General features: G+C 38.9%; 1 protein-coding gene across 1 annotated transcript in view; it reads right to left on the bottom strand.

Annotated features, from left to right (window-relative positions):
• Positions 1–4,913: 4,913 nt before the first annotated feature.
• The window catches only part of LOC101163312, a 135,859-nt gene continuing 118,472 nt past the window's right edge, over positions 4,914–22,300 (bottom strand). Inside the window, exons 7-8 of the mRNA XM_023950428.1 lie at positions 22,069–22,222; positions 4,914–5,098 (exon numbers count right to left, since the gene is read on the bottom strand). Of these exons, the coding sequence (XP_023806196.1) occupies positions 4,914–5,098; positions 22,069–22,222 (339 nt within the window). The remainder of the gene's footprint in view (positions 5,099–22,068; positions 22,223–22,300) is intronic.

The following is a 22,300-nucleotide window of genomic DNA, read 5'->3' as shown; positions in this document are numbered from 1 at the left end:
TAAAAACCAATTATAAGCTAAAAGCTAAATAATGATAGGAGAACTGTAACAAATGCAGGAAAGAATACATTTAAATGCACGTCTCTTGACATGAATAAGCAATTAGTAGTGCTTTTACATTTGTGGCAACTTAGAAGGCTTGGCTTTAATTAACATTTTTTAACAGTAATTGTTTATTAGTGCTCATTTTGGCAATTTAAAAAATCAGTTTAACATATTCTTAGTGACTGTTAAAAAAATCAGAAAGCCTGTCATATAGTATCAGTAAAAATGCAAAATATAGTAGTAATAGTAGTAATATAGTATAGATAGTCCTCCTGTAAATCAAGAGTTTAAAGTCAACCTTTTTTATAATAAGGATGGGTGACTAAAGGTTTGAGGTGCTGTTGTTTGACTTTGGCAAAGAGGGCGTAGGAGAGAACAGAATGAAAACAGTAAGGAAGGAAGTGTGAACGTGAAAGAAGACACCCTCCACCGAATATCACAAAAGTGCAGGTATGTGAATCATGCAGAACAAAATCGTTTGGGAAACCTTGAAAATGGCAACCTGCAAAGAGACACATTTATGAAGCACAGTTGCACACTGTGAGCTATCAGCTACACGGAGGAACAATGGAATCCAGCTGCTGCAAGAGGATTCAAGGTTAATGAATCTATGGTTCGCAAGTGGAGGAAGCTGGAAAACGAACTCCGACAGATCAGGAAGACGCAGCTGAGTTTCCGTGGAAATAAGGCGAGGTGGCGACGGATTTTTGGATGCTAGTTGGTGACTGAAAAAAAAATCACAACCAACTCTATTTTGCCCCCACTGCCTTTTTTAAAACACAGACTAGAATGCTTGTTTTGCCGGTATGTGTTAAACACAGAAAACATCCATAACTGAGACTGTGCTCTATAACCCAGTGCACCCCATGGTCGTGAAAATACGGTAAAGAAAATGAAAATAATGCTGAGATCATCCCTAAAATACTTTTAAAAAGCACTGGGTCAATCAATGATTGATTACAGCAAGTAAAAACAAAAACAAAAATAGAGCTTTGTGGAACCCCACAAGTGAGATGGGCCAGAGGTAAAGCTAAAACAATAGTCATAAATCAAACAATTTATTATTCATTATATTTCTGAATTAGGGTTTAAGGGATTCCTGAATGATACCCTCACAGTCACCATGTAAGGAAAAATGTAGCCTTCACATTTTGCTTTGTTTGCAAATGATAGTAATATAATTACTTAGATAATTATAATATGAATAGTAAAATAATTTTTAGTATTATAAAGCCAATTATTTCATGAAGTTTTTCCGATATATAAAGACATAGTGTATTCACATCCTTCACCCGAGAGGGAACAGTGAAATCCTAAAACATCTCAGCTGGTTCAGATGTTTGTTTGGCAGGACCAACATAAGTCCTACATGATGTGAACACCTAGGTGCCATAAACTGTCTGCTCTTCACAGGGGTCCCACTGATATTTCTTGGTTGGTATGACCGTCCCTGCTTTGTACTAAAGCTCATTAGGTTTTTGGGTGTAAGTTGTTCATCTGGCAAGTACCGTAAATTCCTGACTACAAAGCGCACCCGATTATTAGCCGCACCCACCCATTTTCACCTGTTTAACTAATTTTATGCATACACAAGCCGCGTCGGGGTACAAGCCGCATGAATTAGGCAACATTGTCATCCTGACGGATCACTTCCTGACTCAGAGTGTAAGTGTGATTTATTAGCACATAGTGGGTGGAGTCAGTTTTGCCTCGGGCTCATGTCTTTGAGTCTATCTGCATCTGCCAAACAGTATGCACCTCTATTCTGTTCACAAGTTCCTCAGTTATGGTTTTTATTTTATTTTATTTTTTTTTAACTTATTGACAATCTAGGTATCACACATAAAATTACAAACAGTAACCATATAATCAACATTACATCCCTCAGTTATGATGAGGAAATTTACATCCCCGATCCCCCATTTCCCATGAGTCTTAGGGGCTAAAGGCGGGGCCAACGCCCGGCTCGCCATTCTGTTGTACGTGTTTAAGAATGAGCAAGTATCAGCAGTGCATGGAGGGGTGAACGGGTAAAGCTCTCCTTCCGCTTGTGTCGCGGCAGCGTTATGGGAGTAACAGGGCTGGTTAAATAACACGCTAGTAAAATAAAGCAGCGACGACTGAAAAGCGCGCGCCTCAGCGCGATACGCGCGCCTCCTCGCGGCGCATGGGTCAGAAGTTTCCTTCCACAACAAACACTTGCTCCGCGGACGCCTCGAGTAAGCCCTGGCTGCAGCCTGCAGAATGTCTCGCCCCTCTGCGCTCCGCGCTCCGCGCTCCCGCGCGCTCCTTGTCTCCCCTTCCTATCTACTCCGACAGCTCTGGCCAGCGCGGCTTCAAGGAGGAGCGCTTCGTCCCATTGCGCCGGTGGACGGAGCAAATCGTGTCTGTGCAGAGCAATCGGACTTAATACTGTACGTTTTGTGTATGAGGGGCGGATGCGTTGTTACGTGTGGGAGCCTTCAGACTGCCATCGGCCCCGCAGCTCACACGACACGCAGTCTCCAGCTCACACGGAGGCTGTGAGCGTTTCAATGCAAATCTCTGCTCAGTCCTTAGAAACCGTTAAAACGACCACGTCAATTTGTGTTTCCAGTCGTGTCCCGACAAAATAAAGGCTGATATTATTGCCACATATTTACGTGCAGCCAGCCGAGTCACTATGACTCAGAGGTAAATGCACTCCTGAGCATGCGCTGTTCTCTCCGTCACCCAGCTGACCGGCTTTTCCAAACCCGTTGGTGATTTTTCACGCTGCTTTTAACTATTGCTTTTAACTTGAAAGCTTCATCATATTGTAGCGGCGATCACGTGCACGTTGGGTCTAATGGCACCAAAGGATTCTGGGATGCGGCTGGACATGCGTGTTTCGTTTTGTTGAACCATGACTGAAGTGTCTAAGACCTGAAGTGAGGTCCATGCTGTTTGGCTGCTTAGAGGTGTGTTGAAAAATAAATGACTTGTGTTTGATGTTAGAGAATTCAAATCATTCACTGTGTCCGAAAATACGTACACGGCGGCCGCCAATAAAATCCAATAATTAGCCGCGTCACTGAATAAGCCGCACGGCTGTAAGCGCAGGAAAAAAGTAGCGGCTTGTAGTCCGGAAATTACGGTAGGTTCTTAGTTGTTTTGACTGGCCACACAGTCAAAGTGTACTGTGAGTACAGCATGGGCCTCAGAACACAGCCTTTTATGAGGCTCCAGGCTCCATAACGTCGTGCGGATGGAGGATGAGGGGTGTTTCCCACCCATAAAGCCCTTGCTTTGTCTGTAAGGAAATGGAAGATCCACTGAAACAGACTTGAGATTAGACCTTGGATCTCCGACTTACAGGTGAGTGTGGTGGGGGTCTTACAGTTATATGCTAAGCAGCGGTCCATAAAAAGCATTTTTTTTAACAAACTTCCTTTCCTTGCAGTCCAAAGGATTTATTGTTGTGAGGTGTAAATGTTTTTTTTTTTCCTGCAGGCAAACTGTAGTGCATCCAGTGTGTCTGGTAGTGGTGCAGTGATAAATCATTGTCTCAAAGCATTTCATCAATACTGATGTCAGGGCTAAAGAGTGGTAGATCTTGAGGATGGTGGGCTGGGGTTTGTTTGGATTAGGAATTATAGTATATTTGGTTTAAAGCATCAGGGGTCTGTAGACTTCAGGGACATGTTTCATATCTCTGTGACCAGCGGTGCTACAGTAGCTAATCAGCACAGACTTTCAGAACATGACAGAGCAGGACCAAGTTGTTGCCCCCTGGTCCTGCTGCCTTCCTGGTGTTAACTCCTAAATCTCTTCCATCATGCTCAAAAATGGTGAACTTACCACTTCAAGTGTTATGCTACATCCAAACCAGGCATTTGACGCATTTAGCCCCTGATGTTCACACTGGACAGTACTGTCGCTACCCTATACTAGCACATGTCCGCCGCCTACAGGTACAGTAGGATGAGTCTTGGTGCAAAATGTCAATGTAGTGCACATCTGGTGAATCTTGCTCCAGGCCTTTTCTTTTCACAGCTCACTGCTGTCATAGAATTCCAGCCGGACACAAACTCATATTGCTGTAGGTGGTGTGAATGCAGCTTGTATGTAGCTTTAGAGCTTTGATCAACCTCCAAAGGTTTTTCAATACAAGCTTATTTAACATTTTAGGAATTCCCCCCACCCCTGTAAAACCAAAAAAGAGATATATCATTGAAAATAAGATTCAATTACAAACTTTTTGTAATAGCTTAAAGTATCCACATTACTAAAAATACCATCAACATTTGGCTAATACATTTTTTTACTAAATTGACCTAAGCAGGAATTGAAGACTTTTTGGTACAAAAATTACATTTTACATGGATATGACTCCATTCAAGCTTAAAAGGAGGGGAGGGGGTGTGATTGTTTGTTACTATCACCATGGAAACTGTTGGGGAAGTAGTGCAGCTGAATGTAAACTCTAATGGAGAAGAGGGAAAAGCTTTTAGCATTTCATATCACTGACACTGTTGAACTGACATTACTCAAATGGAAAGCAGATGGATACAACTAATGCAGAATACACATAGTTAATGTCAAAGAAAAGAAATCTAAAGGGTTTCGTTTACAATAAAAGTACTTTTGTTTATTTCAGAATATGTTTTTAACATATTTTAAGTTCAGGTAGCAAATATGCTGCTTTTTGCATTCAGATCACAGGGTCAAATCATGAGCCAGCAGCATCGTGTTGTTTTATGTCCCTGCACAGCAGCCTTGCAGAGGTGTTGAATCTCTTGCAACACCTTTGTGACAGGTCCCCTCTGCCCACTATCGGCTGCACGTTACAATGTCTCTCTCTCTCCTGGTCGGGCTGGAGCATGCACTCTCTGTCCCCCTGTGCCTCCCTACTCTCTGGCATTGGGGGTCCCTTGGCGATTGGGGGTCCCTTGGTGGTTCTGCTGGCCCTGGCCTGGGTGGCGGATGTGATTGACCGGCGGGCGGTTTTTCTCTATCTGCGATACCATGTTGGGTGGTCCTGGCTGCCACTGCTGCCGCGACGGGGCCTTGGTGTGGGGATGACCGGGCACACCTTTGCAAAAAATAGTTTGCGTGACTGAATAACCTGTTTCACATGTGTTTGTCTGAATGCAAAAGTATGTGTGTGCAAACTTTAGTTGTAATATGTCCTTGTTTACTTGTTTGCATGCTAACATTATTGGAGCCTACAGCTCTGGCTCTGAATTGATCACAATTCAGAGCCAATCAATCCCTCCATTGCAAGTCCACACAAAATAATGAAATAACATTGATAACTTTAAATGGCTTGGAGCCTACAGGTATGTTTGTAACATTTGAGTATGTTTGGACAGGCCTCGCCCCCTTTAGATCTGTTGTACATCTAACAGATATACTGACAGTAATGATTTTTCATAATTTTTAGAGCACGAAATGTATTTAAAGATTTAAGGTAAAACAGTGAGTGTTGTGCTTGGAATATTGGTACAAAATTACTCCATAGGATGCAGCTCCTGCAGCAGAAGTGTACTGTCAAGCTAACATTAACACATTTCCAGATAAGCAACAAATTCGCCAAGGAGAGGCATCCGACGCAGGTAGAGCCTGCTCTGACCATATCCCCGTAAACTCTCAACAGCTCCTCTTGAAATAAATTACTTTTGCTTCCTACACTTCAACATCTCTTTCTACTGACTTTGAAAGTTCAAAAGGGCAATATATTGACAAGACAATTTATTTAAATCTGGTATTAATTATTATAGTGTGAATATGTGTTCTGGTTACTGTCCTCGGTAATGTAATTTTACATTAAAAAGAATAAGGAACTCCTTACAGTCACTTACAAACCAATCCAAGCAACTACAAAGCAAAAATCCTGGAGCCACCCAGGGTCTTTAAAGGTCCCTTAAAGGTGGTGCAATAAATAAATAAATGTATTGAATTCTTAGTTTTAATACATTATTCAGATAATCAGACTATATCTCTGATTAGATTTAAATAACTGGGGGGAAAAGCAAGTCATAAAATTGTTTACAAACATATACTTTCTAACATCTACAAATAAAGTTTCTTTGAAAAAGTACAAATCAAAATGAAAAACAGTGTTACATTTTCTTAACCCTTGTGCTATCTTAGATGACCCCACCCTTGCTTTGGTGTTATTCCTAACATGAAAAGGTGTAATCCATGGACATCAGTGAAGATCACAAATCATTGAAGAAAAAAGGTTCAGCGCACTGTCTAGTGGGTCTAGATGACCCAACTCCCAATGTTGTAGTGCCTAGGATAGCACAAGGGTTAATTTCTTCATACGCATCTCAATAAGAATCCTTGCATGGTGATATATATTTACACAAAAATGCCAAGGGCAAAGGCTTTGTAGTTTGCACAGGTAACTAAGAATTAAAGCTAATTACTGTTGCCATTGAATGACATTTGTATAGCTGAGGTCATATTTCTCAAAGAACACTCAACCCAGCACTAACAAGGTGCAGCATTGCCAGCCAAGTACATCCACACATAAAAGAACACAGATTGCTTCTCTGACAACAATTTATCTGATAATGAGACACAGCGTTTCTATTGCACAGATTACATCAGTTTGGAATTTCTTCGTTAATACATACTGTTTTGAGAACAAGTCTTTTGAATCCAAAATGAAATTCAAAGAAATAGCCAATAAATATAAACAGTAATAGAAATATTATTTCTAAAGTTTAACTTTACAAATTATTGCAATGTAAAGATGGGCATTTTATTTTTCCAAAAGTTTAAAAAACCACTCCAACAAAAATGCTGTTTTTAACATGTTCTTGTGGCATTTTTCTGATGATCAAGAAGATTTATAAAGAAAATTAAGCTTAAAGTTGCATTTCATTTAAATTATTGTGAATCAATATTGGTGGATATTTAAGAAAGTGTCATTCACCAACTTTAAATGCAAGTTTATAGCGTATATTTTAACTGATTTAAGAAAAAAGAAAGCTGTGTTGGATCCTCCTTGATCCACATTAATAAAAACAAGTCCTTGAAAAAAAATCATGTACAAACATTCAGTTCTTGTTAGTGTGTAACGTCTGTCAGGTGTAATCTGTCATTTGCATGTGAAGAAATGAGAACAGGGTCGATTGGCTGATGTGGTAACCAAGGAAACAAGATTTGGAAGCTTCAGTGGAAAGTACAATTGATGTCCACATGCATATTTTTCATGAGGATTTGGTGGAACCCAAAACAAGCCCTTAAAGACAGTATTTAATAATAAAGAGAAAATTGCAACGGTACAAAATAATAAGAAAATAAGCCATATTCACTTAATACAAACAAACAAAGACACTAACACTTTTTATTTCTTTTTTTCCCTTGTTCACAGATATTGTGCTGTTTCATACCAGCATGATGTGGGCTTCAGGGGAAAATTGCTCAACTGGATGTACAGCTGCCAACTGGATAGCTGCAGTCCTCAAAGTTTGTTCTTTCTCCCAGCGATTCTCTGCTTCAGGGAACCACAGGCTGAATGAAAAATGTTAACATCCGAGCTTTGTGGTGGCAACACCATTTTCTGCTTCACTCTCTATTGTTGAAACAGGATTTTTCTCATTTCTTGTGTTTGGCATTCTGCAGTGTGAATTTGGTGCAGAGTTCTCCCATTGTGGGTTATGCGTTAGAAAAAAATAATCTCGCGAGTCACGGACTTTTACACTTTGTCCATGCTGGGTTTCTGTGATTATTTTGCCAACTTTTGGGGGGGGGGGCACAGCAGGTCTCGGGAAATTGTTTAGTTCAGAAACCTCAATCAAACAAAACTGTTGATCAAAAGAATCATACTATTGGCTTTCTCCAAGCAGGGGTGACATGAGGGCATCTTCTTATGAGATGAACCATTTTTTGTTGCTGTTCTTTGTCTAAAACATGATACGTTCTATTGATTATATCTTAACCTGTTAAATACACTCCTGACAAACTTTAAATGGTTAAAAATTACAATCTAAATGGAGTTGACGCAATTAAGTGTGGAGATTTCATCCAACAGTGATGGAAAATGAATGGGAGTGACCAGGAGAAGTCAGAGAGGCCAGACTGAGATGCTTTGACATGTCCAGAGGAGAGACAGTGAATATATTGGTAGAAGGATGCTGAGTCTAGAGCTGCCAGGCAAGACGTCCAGGGGAAGACCAAAGAGGTTTATGGATGCTGTTGGAGGAGAGGATGCAGAAAACAGGGTTAGATGGAGGAAGCGGATTCGCTGTGGCAATCCCTGATGGGAAAATCCAAAAGAAAAAGAAGATGGAAAATGAATGAGGACAATGTTATTGAACTGCTTTGTGGCTGGGTCTCCAGTGACCCCATGACCCTGAAAGTGATTCAGCAGTTTCTGAAGATGAATTGATGGATGGTATGGTAGGTATGCTGGTTTCCAGAATACCATAGGTATGCCGTCCATAGGTATCCACCTATGGGCAGAGAAGAAGGGGCCTAAAACTAAACACATTATCACAAAAACAAACAAACAAGCAAAAAAAAAAAAAAAAAAATGAGCAGAAGGTAAAGAAACCCAAACAAAAATATTCATTGTACAGACATAGGCTAAGACCTCATTTGAAAAAAAGAAGACATTGTGTAGTGGTTATTATTTATGGCTTATCCCAACATGCCACAAAAAAGCTCAGGGGTCTGTAAACGTAGAGACAATCCAGACAAAAAGCATAAGTGTGGATGGATTTTATGCAGAGCCACGATGATAGAGAGTTGAAGGGGACTACAAACACCTGTCTCATTTTTCACCTTTGCTGCAGGCAGCTAAAAGTAACGGATGCTTGGCTGCTACAGTTTACTATAGCCAGATTAGCTCCCTCCCTCCCACTCTACATCATAAGTGTGCTGACAGCTGGCCTGCATCTCTGGGAAGAGAGTCTCACATCGGCAGCGTTAAGATGAAACTTCCATGGGTGTTGGTGACTAAGCCTATGGCTGGAAAAACACTCCATACAGGCGATGTACATTTTTAATACAAATTCAAACATTTTATTTTAGAGCTGCATGCATTTACTCATGGTTTAAAATAACTTTGAATGTATTTATTTACACACAAATCAACTCAATCATTTCTTTTTTACTTTAATTACTCAAATATTTGTCACATGAAAAACTGAATTATTTTTTCAGCTTTACTGAAACTCAACAAAATTATTATTTACAAACCTGGATTCATTCTTTGCTATTTTTCCTCTCATTTATATTTATTATAGATAAGATAGCCTATCTGTATAGCCTTTGACTACTATAACACATTATGATGTACTTTTCCTTTCAGTTTTTTTTCTTTTCCAGCATAAGAGTTTTTAGTGTAGATCCAGAAAAGATTTTAAATTGAAAGGAAAGTGTTTCTAAAAATCAGTTTTAAAACCTGTCGTCTAAAACAAATGATTGTTATTATTTGGGCAAAGGCACACCAAACCAACCCATAGTAAAAATATCTTTGCGTATGAAGCTACGTTCAGGAATTTAATTGTTTTCAAAAAGAGGCTTTTCCTCATTTTTATTTTAATATCTTTTCCTTTAAATAATCCCTGCTTTAAGTGTTTTATTAATGAGGTTGTTCAAGTGTAGCTGTAGTGAAGTTTTTTTTAAACGAATCACATCAAATCAGACATTATTTGCATACCACTTTTACAACTTATGCCACGCAAAGTGCTTTACACAAAACATAATCAAATTTTAAAAACAAAACAAGACAAACAACTATTTTGTTTAAACCCACACAATGCCCCCCCCCCCCCCCCCCCCCCACACACACACACACACACAGACATACACACAAACCATAATAAGAGGAATGATAAAATGATGCAATGTAGAATTATGGCTATGTACCAAAGTGGGGAAACTGTATTTCTGTTTACATGTCCACCTCAGTGACCCCTCACTTCAGTTCACAGAATCCACTACCACGGGACACCCCCCCTCCCCCCCCAGATCTAAGCATAAGAGCCAGACCTGGGAGATCCCATCGCAGTGAACCCACACACTGAGAAGGGTCAAACACTGATGTGGAGGATCCCTCTGAGGAAAACACTGGAATTACAAAAAAAATGTAAAGGAATACAATACAAATTAAAAAAGAGAAATAACCAAATAAGTACGTAAATAAACTTTAATAGACATATATTAAATGGCAAATGTGATTACATAAATTCCAAGAAAAAGAAAAAAATATATATATATATGTATATATACGTACACACATATATCAAGAACATAAATACTTAAAACATCAATTGGGTTCCTAAATTTCAATTAAAAGATACATTAAAAAGTTAGGTTTTGAGCCTTCCTCTAAAAACATAAAAACTAAATGAGGCCTCGCCACATGTTTTAGTTATTACTTTTGGGATAACCAAAAGGCCTGTATCAGAGGACCTCAGGTTCCGCGAGGGCTCATACTTTAAAATCATATCAGATAAATATGACGGCCCAAGACCATAGAAAACATTTATAAACCAATACAAGAACTTTAAAATCGATTCTGAATTTCAGGCCGACCCAATGCTTAATAAAAGGTCATTCTGTAAGAAGGATTTATTAAAGAAAAAAGAAGTAGAACACGTATTATATCACAAACTTTCCTTTTTTTTTTCTTAGTTGAGCAACCAACCCAATGTAAAAAACATCAAAACTCAACTCAATAATTTACAGGCAAGGCTCCTCAGAAAATTTAAATCCCTAATATTTAATTAAATGACAAGTTGGGTCATTTTAATAAAATATTTTTTCTTCATTCATTTTCATTGTATAATTCTGATAGAGTTGTCATTGCCCTCAGGTTGCATTAGCAAGATTTGATAAAGTAATTTTGACATCAAGCCATACTAATTGGATTGATTATATATTTACTTTAAATATGCAGTGTGACCTTTACCTTATAATTAACACTCTCTTCCATTTTTTGTAGGAAAATTACAATTTCCATTTCAGTACTTAGACACCAAAAGCTTATATCCAAGGGAAAAAGGAAAGAAAGGTGTCATGATTTATTCGCATAGAAGTCCATATTGGAGGTAGGGGTGTGACTGACACATAATCTAACATGAAAAAAAACTACAGAGATACAGTGATGAGACAAATTATCTTTTCACACACCATATACAGAATACAGATCTTATGCTAAACAAAAAATATTTCATTCTTACATGTGTTGCTTCAACAGTAAAAAGTGGATCCAAATGATAAAAATGAATCTTTGAGGCCTGCAGATATACAAGTGACCATACTTTTGAGCATAAAGATACAGTACAATTTAGCTGATACAAACCGTACAGTTACTGCACTTTGAACTAAACACCAACCTTGTATTTTTTCTTTTCTATTGTACGGGTCCATTAGGTGTCAGATGCTCTGTGAAGCCTTATTCTCTTGCTGCACAGCAACAAAAATGGCTGACAGAGATAATGTTTCAGCAGGTTTTCCAGTAATGGCTGTGAATCAGTTATTTAGATGCGAGCATACCAGCTGAGTGGCCTAGTGGAAGAGAGTGTTAGTACTGGAAGGCTATGGGTTCAAACCTAAGGTTGGGTGATACCAAGGATTGTGAAAGTGAGATCCAATGCCTCCATGATTGACACTTACCATTAAGGGGTTGCACTGTGGAGTTAAACCACCAAATGGTTTGTGACTGCAGCTGTGACTGCAGATCACTGCTCCCCAGTGGAACGGGGAAATTTGGAGATCCCATTTTATACACTCAGATGTGTGGTAATGAACTGCAATGGACCAGTAACCTGTCATGGGTGTACCCATGTACAAACTGTAACTGGGATGGGCTCCAGCAACCACACAACCCCAAAAGGCATCCAGCAGGTTCTGAAAATAGAGGATGGATGGCTGGATGTGAGACAAAAAGTGTGACTTAATCTTTAAGAATATGAATGAAAAAAGGCATGCTCCACGAGTCTTGTTTGGCGAGTGTTTAGATCAGGGGTAGGCAATCAATGGCATGGGGGCCATATATGGTCCATTAAACTGTTTAATCTGGCCCGCCAAACTGGAAAAAATCATACAGATAATTCTTATTAATGTTTTCATTTCTGGTCCCTGTAGATGGTACACTACAAACACATTCACCTTTGTTTTGGTGCAGAAAGTTAATCTGCATTCATTTAGGGTTAGAAGATTTATTTATTTTTTGTGTTAATGTGCGTTTTTCAAGATAGCCATTTTTCCAATCATTCCAACACCACATGAACGCAGCACAGTACTTCTCTAATTTGTTTTTTTCCCTGAGTAACATCCACCCATTGGTGCAATTGGTACTAATAACTCCATGCATCCGCTTCTGGTCCGGCCCCTCTGCCAAATTTTCGTACCCCCTTGTGGCCCACAAGTCAAAAAAGTTTGCCCACCCCTGGTTTAGATGGCCATGTTCTTTTCAAAATCATGAAGATATGATGCAATCAGAATGTTAGCATATATTTGAACAAAAATTATGAATAATAACTAAACTAGGAGCTAAAAGCATGGACGGGTTTAATGAACTGTGCTGAAGAAGCTGTCGAGATTACTTACAGAAATCCGTAGAAACTTTAAGGAGCAGAACAAAACTTTACAACAGAGTTTTAAGGCTAGTTTAGAAAAAAAAATCTTTCAAATAACGACTTTCAAGTCGTAAATTTACGAGAAAAAAAAATTCATGACTGTTAAATTACGAGTTTTTTTCTCCTAAATTTACGAGATAAAAACTCATACATTTACGATTTTTTTCTCTCGTAAATTTACGAGAAAAGAAGTAATAGATTAACGAGGAAAAACGTAGAACAATAAAGAGGAATGAAAATAGTCTGTAATACTAGCATTAGAACGTTGAAAATGCTAAAAAAAAGTTCTTCTCCTCAGACAGAAGCATCACACAAACGTAGAGCTCTTGTCTTTGGTGGAGGAAGAAAGGATTCAAGTGGACATCTGCATGGATACCGATGGCTTCATCGTCGGCTGCAGAGATCCTGCAAACCACCCATCAATAAATAAAACATTAATAAATCGTAAATCAAACAAATGAGCTTCCAAACATTTGAAACATTATCAATAAACATTCAGCTCACCTGTTCAATTGAGTTAAGTCAATCACTTGCTGCTCTGTATGCTCACTTTGACTTTAATCTCGTAAAATTACGGGTTTTTCTCTCGCAAATTTACGAGTTTTTTTTCTCGTAAATCTACGACTTTAAATCTTGTAATTAATTTTTTTTTTTTTTGGTGGCCCTAAAACTCCGGTGTAGAACTTAACCCGTCTGCCCAAAAAGTAAAAAAAAAATTCTTATGCTATACTAATTCTTACTAATGTACATACTAAATGCATTGAAATTACAGAAAATGAAAGAATCCATACTATTGGCATTATTAATACCTTACAAAAAAGCTTTATGCCCTTATGAACAGTATGCCATATGAACAGACATACTGTGTGAAGTCTTAGATCCGTGAAGCTGAATACACCTTTTTTTTCCCCATCACAGATGATGACATTAACTGTGTGAGCAGGAATTTCTGGCATCTTTAATAATCCTATTCAAGCAAGATTTTGTATGCCTCAAACGTAAACAATCAACATACTAAGTTCTTATACAGAGGTGATGAGCCTGATTTATTAATGTATTGGGGGGCGGCTAAAAGTATTGCCATTTGAATGCGCTTGCATGTGTGCATGTTGATTCGCTTTCGTGTTTGAAGCTATTCCGCCTGCCACCGCTAAACGCCATCCAAACTATGTTCTCCATCACACTGAACTCACGCTGTCTGTCTAAAGACGAGCTGATTATAATAGACCCGAGGGAGTTGTGTTGTGTAATGGCTTCGATTTGTGTCTGTGCTTTTGCCAGAGTGCACACTCTCACACAAACGAGCTTCCCGTGACTTTATCCATCAGGCTAATTACACATCAATCCAGTTAATTTCTCATTATCAATAACCTTGGCCACCCCCTCCTAAGAACACAGCCATCTGGTAATTCTTTTAAAACCTGCAATTTCAGTATAAGCGACGACGCAAGAACATGAGTGCGAGCAGGAGCACCAAATCTCCCTGCTGGTGTTCCTGCACCACCAGAGAGGCTAAATGTGTCCCTCTGAAGAGAAGAGCGGAACTCTGAAAGTTGGAACTGCACACGTCTACCTCAGTTAATGAACCCCTGCTGCTGAATCCTGGTTAATGAATTACTCCATTATGATTAGTCTATGATAGCCGCCGTGCCCCTACTCAGCACGGCATTTGTCATTTTACATGTGGGAGCTTGACTTTCCCATTAATTCACATAAATCAGGTTATCAAGCAGTGCTGTTTAATTTGAAGGTGATTGATGAATATACCTCGTGTTTCTTTTATCATGTTTTTTTTTTTCCCAGGTACAAAGACTGTAATTTGCCCAGGTTTGCTCATTTTTATACCAAACTACATGCTGGCTGGCAGACATACATGTCCAAGGTAATGTACATTTCCTCTGAGGACTAAAACATCTCTGAGTTTAGGGATTGGGAAACTCCAAATAAGTCAGTGTGTTCACACTGAACACGATATGGGTGTCAAATTTGCATTGGACACCTTTCTTTTGACATGCATTCAAAATTACTGCTTGACACTCGTCCAAAGATGTGTTCATAAACTAAATACTCCAGACGAGTGTGGGAGGAGCTACCACCTGAAGTTTTTATCCTCATCACTACATTGAAGCAAAGTTGAGTAACTGATTGGTTAACATGATGCGTCTTTGCCAAAGTTGAGACTTTTTTAACTCCTGATGAACAAAATCCGCTGCTGTCAGATCGACGCCCCGCACCCAATGCTCTAATTGCACCATAGGACTTCTGATTGTGTCTTTATAATAACTTAACAATAGCTGCGTTTACATGGACAAAAGTAATCGGAATGAACGCCTGATCGGAAAAAAAATGCGTCATGTAAACACCGGAATAGCCTGTCCCGATCAGACTCATTCGGATCAAAATTTCTTTCCAATCGAGATAGGTGGGTTGTGCTGATTGTTGATCTGATCGTGGTGCATGTAAACTGTTTATTCCGATCGTGTGTCACTACTGCTGGTCTTAGGTAACGCATAGACGGTGCGGTGTTCCCTCATGGATTTTATGTTCATCCAAGGCTAAATGTTGTTTGCGCGTGTTACCCTTCTCCTAACCCTTCTTCCGGCTCCGTTCCACCACAAAAAAAACTACTGAAAAAATAAAAAACAAAATGATGACCGAACAGGCGCTTAATAATAACCATATCAATAATAAAAGCACCTTTAGAGGATCATCTCGTATATTACATTGCAATATGTATGTGGCAGCTCGGCTTGTTTACAGCGGGACTTATTTCATTATAGAGTACTGTGCATGTCCAAATGATTTATTCCGACTGACAGTGCGGGGCATGTAAACGTTTGTTATAATTGGAAAAAGGTTTTTTGGGCCCAGGTTGAATTCTAATCCGATATTTGATCCGATCAAGATACTACTGTGTGGCCACTGACCGATGTTAAAAAACTCCTCTGGTCGCCGTTAAATTGTAAATTTTCCTTAAAACCTCCAAGGCCACCATGCGGCATGTAAAAATGTTACCCCCGCCTCCCAATTACAAATGCCACTGCGTGCCCTACCAGCTGCATTAGGGTCACTGCACAGTGGCATTTTGGAATTTGTGACCATAGTCGAAGATGCAGCTGCTCCTGTCTACAACCCTCCACGGGCCCGAACAATCCAAAAACTTGCAGCACCAGTATGACTCAACCCTCCATATATGTAAGACTTTTTTAAATTTGTTTAAAAAAAAAGAAATCACTGAGCTTTTCTGGAAGGGGGAAACATGTAAAAGCACCAACTATTGCAATCAAATGTGTCTGTTTGACAGCCAGTCTTCATCTTCTTGAAATTGTGCAGGAGTTTGTTTCCTTCTTTTTATGTCTGTGGTGTGTTTTTGTGTTTTTTGCTTGTTTACTCCTCTTGCATGTGTTTGCATCGTCTGTCTGCTACAAAAGTCCAGTTTATTAACAATTGAAGGGTAAAGAAAAAGGCTGAATGTAACAGAGGAAAAGAGTCAACGTTTTACTGCAGGTTTTGGTGGATTTTCTAAAAAAAAGATTGCAAATTTCTCAAATAAAAAACAAAATAAAAACATGAATAGCTAATTAAAAAACATTCAAATACACATTGTATCATTTTATTTAGCTATGTTACATCCACACTTAATAATTATAAGTCTTAGCCTCTTTTTCTCACAAATTGTGATTATAGATTATGACAGCCAGGTTTCAGGTCAGAACTGTTTGTGATGATTTTCTGACATAAACAGCCCAGAGTTCTGTTCTGCTTAGATTCCACATGCACCTGGAACAGATTCCATCCATTCGTCACATGTGGGCGCTTTTCGCCTGACAGCTTCGAAACAGTTTTTCAACTCAGAAAGGTAGTGGTGATGGCAAAAAACAGTTTCCAAACTCTTTGAAACCTAATGGAACTAAAGGGGTACATTTAGGAAAATCTCCTGACTAACTAATGTGTTCCTTCATTTTTCAGAAAAATAATATACACGAAGAAGCAACTACTAATATATTTGGTTGGAGACGAAATTAGATTAATTTTCATTGTCACAATATTTATTTTCACTCATTTATTTGTGTTTGCCTTTAGAGCCCCATTATTAATTATTTATTTTATTCTTTTTACTTAACAAATGATGTGAAATTTGTTTTTAAAAATAATAAAACATAATCCTTAGAATACGATATAAATTCATATAATTTTGTGATACAAACTTATAGATAACAATAACAATAATATAATAGTAAAAACAACATATTAAAGCAGGCAGGTGCTTACTGTGGCCTATAAAAAGCTATAATTTTACTCTCAAGACAGTAATGATATTTTATTAATAATAATAATTTATACATGTTCATCTTCATTAATATACAAAAATGATAGTAATAGTAACAATACCATTTATCCATGCATGACTACCCATCTTTACTATTTCAATCTTTAGTTGATATTGTTAATTTCCACATAATTATCACTATGCTAGTATTTTTCCCACAATTACATTGTTGAATGTAATGAAGGTTTATTATAATTCTTCTGTATGCATTGAAATATAGTCAATTAAGTGTTTAACCCTGTTTATTATTTACAGAAAATTTAATTTTTTTGTTTTGTTTACATGTGTATGAAATAAAGCGAGCAGTAAATGGAACAAATGCAAAAAAGCTGCAACAAATCCACCATTAAAACATGCGAGAGACACAGAAAGACTAAAAGTATGCTCAAAATTCTCCCTGTGCTGAGAAGCAGTCTCAACTCAAATCACTTTTTAAAAGTCTTTTCCTTGACCTCATCACCAACAGCACTCAGGACACATGTTAGAAAATGTATTCTTCATTAGACCAAAGACTATGAAAAGCTAACACATTTATTCCATACTTTTTCTTCCAAATGGGAGCAGCAGGAACAGCTTCACTAGATGAAGTTGTCCACATGCTACATGTCAAGGACTGACAAACACCCATGTTGCAGCCATTATTCACTCACCTCATTAAGGAGGCTGACAGCTTGCCTTTATTGATATTTATGCACCTTTGTCTCTGGCTTTTTTGCAGCATGACCATCTGCTTGTAAGATTTGCAAAAGGCTCTTGCCTAAGAAGTGTGGTGTAATTTGATAAAAAAGGTTTTTTCTTACAATAATTAGTAAATTCCTTCTGATTTTTCGCAGACAAAATCTAAAAAGTGTGTTTAACCTGAAACTGACTCACGGTTGAAGCAATAACCGATGGCATTACCACTGAAAATATAAGATTAATAATATATTAATATAATATACATATATTTAATATAATAAAATAACATATTTTATTTGTTTCGGGGTTTTTTTAAGAGAAGAATGAAGTTAAATAAAATGATGATCACAGAAAATGTGTGCAAGACCAAAGCTTTTTTAGTTACCACAGAAATGGCTCTCCCCTTTTTCATACAGCACAAAACTGATGTGTGTTTGTTCCCATGCGTCCAATTCCTGGCAAATGTTTGACTCAGTATGACTGCACATATATTATCGCAGCATGCTATGCAATAGATGGTCTGTGTGACTTTTAGTGCTCTGCTAGGCAGCATCATGCCCCGTCTATATGCTTCAAAGGTGATCCATAATTAATGGATATTATGTGGATCCTGTGAATCTGCTATATATATTTTATTTTATCTAACCTTCAAGACAAGCTGCATTCATTTCGGTTTCCATGGACACCCCCATGTTCCTGAAGCAGCAGAACCACTTACTTTACAGAGAAGTGTGAGTGTCATGCGCACTGACAGGTCTCATCCATCTGAGAACTCATTACTGCTGATGATGGCTCTGATATTCACAAACACTCCTGGCATGAGAATACGATGGAAAAGCAAAAATACAGACATTAAGGTCTTTTAATGATCACATTAGTTCAGGTTGTGTTATTACTAGAATTTGTGTTACAAAAGAAGCACATTTCTACATTCAATACAATCAAATTTCCCCATTACGTCTTCCTTATCTTGCAACAGAAGTTCCAAACAGTGAGAAAAAAGATGTCCCGGGAATATTTGACTTTCATAAGTCACCTTTCTTGTGTCTTACATTGTTCCAAAAAATATCATACAATCACCTTTTCCTGTACTGCTTTTACTACCTGCACTAGAAATAGGCTTCCTCTTAAAAAGATATGGCAATCATTAAACGCTTAAAGCACTTTATGTAGTCTAATTTTTAAGGTTATACATAAAGATATTACCATAATAATAGGACAGCATTCAGGGAGATTGGCTCCATCTTTCATAGGCTTAAAGAAATCATATCTTTGATGATGTGGTATGCACTTTTTGGGTCAAAAATGTAAACCGTGGAAACAAATGGTGAAAACCAATGCATCCATTCATCCATTTTCTAAACTCGCTTTGCACCTTTTATGGTTATGCACACTAAACACTCTGTAGTAAAAGCAGTGGCGGTTCTACCCTGAATTACTCCCCGGGCGAGACCCTCCTCTGCCCCCCCCCCCCCCCCCCAATAAAGTCACTTTGTCCGTTTATTGTAACTGAAACTAAGAAATTGATATAAAAAAAAGATGTTTATCAGAATTCTGCACTGCATTATAACAGTTATCGGAACATAAAAATAAAAAAAAAAGGCTACCAGCATGGCAAAAATACAGTTAGGAAATATTTAATCAAACACAAATAAATAATCTAAAATAAATATTATAAACTACAAATCACACTAATAATACACTAGAATAAATGTAACTGCAGCACTAAGAACAGAAAACACTAACTAAAACCTAACCTTTGTGGCCTTCCTGATGCAAGCTTGTCAATAACGTCATCATATGAAATCTGCTCCCCCCCTGAATGATTGATACTAACAACAGCAGGTTAGTGAGTTGCTCCTGAGACTTTGGTGACCTCAGGTATGACTTGATCAACTGGAGTTTTGAAAAGCTAACAGCAGCAGCAGCAGCAGCAGCAGCAGCAGCAGCAGCAGCAGCAGCAGCAGCAGCAGCAGCAGCAGCAGCAGCAGCAGCAGCTGCAGCAGCAGCTGCAGCAGCAGCAGCATGCTACCATCACAGCTTATTTAACATTATGAACTAATATACAACAGTAAAACACAACAAAAACTTTGATAAGCAGAGCAGACAGACACACGAATCATAACTAATGTTACAAGTTAAGGCAGAGCAAACACTTAAGAAGAAAATCTTAAAAATGACGTTATTTACAATATGTGGGCCTACTTCAGTTTTGGTCATGATAGACCAAACAAGAGATTTTTCCTCTGCAACGTTGTTGTTGTTGGAGGGCAGGTAGCATTCGAATTTAGAAAACGTGCATCTAGCTATGTGATAATACCCTTTTCTTTGTCTCTTTTCTCCTCTTCTTCTCTTTTCTTTCTAAATTGGGCACCAGCTTTGACCTTTTTTTCTCCATATTTCAGATGTTTCTGCATTTAGCATAAATGTCCTGACATAGGTATCAAGTCTGTCGACTAAACCAACTGTCATCTTAGTGAAAACATTGTTTTGTTTTCCCATTTTTATTTGGGCATTTCACACAAAAATAACCAAAAAAGCATGATTTTTTTATACCTTTTTTATACCCGAAGCCCCCCCCCCCCCCCCTTCGTCACACATTTCCAGCAGGAGCGCGTGCAGCTGCACCCAGGGGCACCAATTCGCTACATGGCGGCGCAGTTTTTATGTTTTCAGCAAGCACTGAGCCCTGGCCTGTGACCGTCGCACCCCTGGAAGAAGATCCAGCCAGGTTTTGCGCTCCCTGCTCGCCTCTCAACCTGCACCCTTCACCCCGCGCCCCCTCCCTTCTCCTTCTTCACCCCGCGCCCCCTCCCTTCTCCTTCTTCACCCCGCGCCCCCTCCCTTCTCCCTCTTCACCCCGCGCCCCCTCCCTTCTCCTTCTCACACACATTTGCGTGTACTTCTCAAAGACAGGAGGGAGCGCAGGGCGGGGCGGGGGCGCCGCCAGGTTTCAGGCTGTTACAAACTCTGTGATATAAAAAAACCAATAGTGGTGCATAAAGTATTTTACAAGGGCTGAGCCGCTGGCGCCGCCCCTCCGTCATTTTTCCGCCCCGGGCGATCGCCCGTATGGCCCGTGCCTAAAACCGCTACTGAGTAAAAGTAAATTGGGTTAAAAATAATCTAACTTAAAAATAACTCAAGTTGGGCTATTTTAAATCTGGAAAAAAAAGAGTAAATTGGGTTAAAATAAAACCACTGTAACCCAAAAAATGAGCATTGCTCCAAAATTAGAATCAGAATCAGAAATACTTTATTGATCCCACACGTGGGAAATTTGTTCGTTACCATAACAACTGACAGGAAAAAAGACTAAGAATAATATAAATTTAAAAAAAAAACAAGAACAAGGAAAATGTGGTATAATTTAAAGAGCTATTTACAAAACAGTGCAGGTAAAGAGATGTGCAAAAGAAATGTGCAAAATAAAGAAAAAGAGAAAAAAAAATGTGCAAAGGTTATCTTCTGCATTGTGAGTTATTGAACAGGGTTATAGTATTAGGCAGGAAGGATTTCTGGTACCGGGCAGTTTTGGAGCGGAGCTGTCTGAGCCTTCTAGAGAAGGAGCTCCGCTGTTTATCCAGAACAGGGTGGAGAGGATGCTCTGGGTTGTCCATGATGGATAAGATCTTGTTTAGTGACCTCCTCTCCATCACTGCTTCAAAAGTTTCCTGTTTGCAGCCAATGACAGAACCCGCTTGACATCCCAGCTTGAATAACCCAAGAATTGGGTTGAAGAAATAACCTAAGAGTTTTATTGTAATAGTGGTAAGTTGCTAGAGCCTATCCCAGCTACTATTGGGCAAAGGCACGATACACCCTGGAGAGCCACACTGAGAGACACAACAAAACACACATACACTTTTAGACCAAAGGGACAATTTGGAGATATAAATTAACCCACAAACCCTTTTGGACGACAGGAGGAAGCCAGAGTGCCCAGAGAAATCCGTTGAAGAAAGGCAAGACACCGAACCCTACCTTGCCTCTGGGGGAAGGCTGGCAGCTGTACTCAGCAGCGGAGCCACCATCAGTGTGTGAATTTGTGAATGGGTGAATTGGTCTGTTTGTATAGCGCCTTGGGCCTTTGAGGGAGGGTAGATAAGGGCTATACGCCATTTACCATTTATTTCCAAATGTGTTTTTATTATTTGTCATTTTAATTATGTTGTCAAGTGAATGAAAGCTTGTTTTTGCATCTGGAAGGAAAGTGAAAATTAAGGCTAGATAATGTAACTTATAGCGGCTTTCATCATCCTATTAAGAATAATCATTTTAGTGACCTTCGTATGTAATAAAACAAATAAAATCCCCTGATATTTTGCTTTTTTCATTTAACACTGATGGAAGTGAGGAAGAACTTTTCTAGAAATGCAAAGGAAATGTTATTCAGAGGCGACATGGTAGAAAATGCCCATGGGGACCACAAACATCAGCAGTACCTACCTGCCTGATAACTCTCTCCCCTGCAGAGAGCATTTTCACTGTTAGATAAAGTGCTTTTATTGCTCCCAGCTTTCAGCTGTATATTGCAGTCCAAGTGGCGTGGGCTGTTTCTGGTCACAGTTCGGGTGGGAGGTTGGGATGTTATGAGGTGAACCTAATGGGGATTTTGACCAGAATCAGTTTTCTAAAAGCTTTGGGAAAGTTTAGCAAATGTATTGAAGTGGGAAAGTAA

This window comes from Oryzias latipes, chromosome 20 (assembly GCF_002234675.1).
Source record: "Oryzias latipes chromosome 20, ASM223467v1".
Classification (NCBI taxonomy): Eukaryota; Metazoa; Chordata; class Actinopteri; order Beloniformes; family Adrianichthyidae; genus Oryzias; species Oryzias latipes.
Note: the sequence above shows the minus strand (reverse complement) of the source record. Positions and strands in the feature narration are given on the sequence as shown.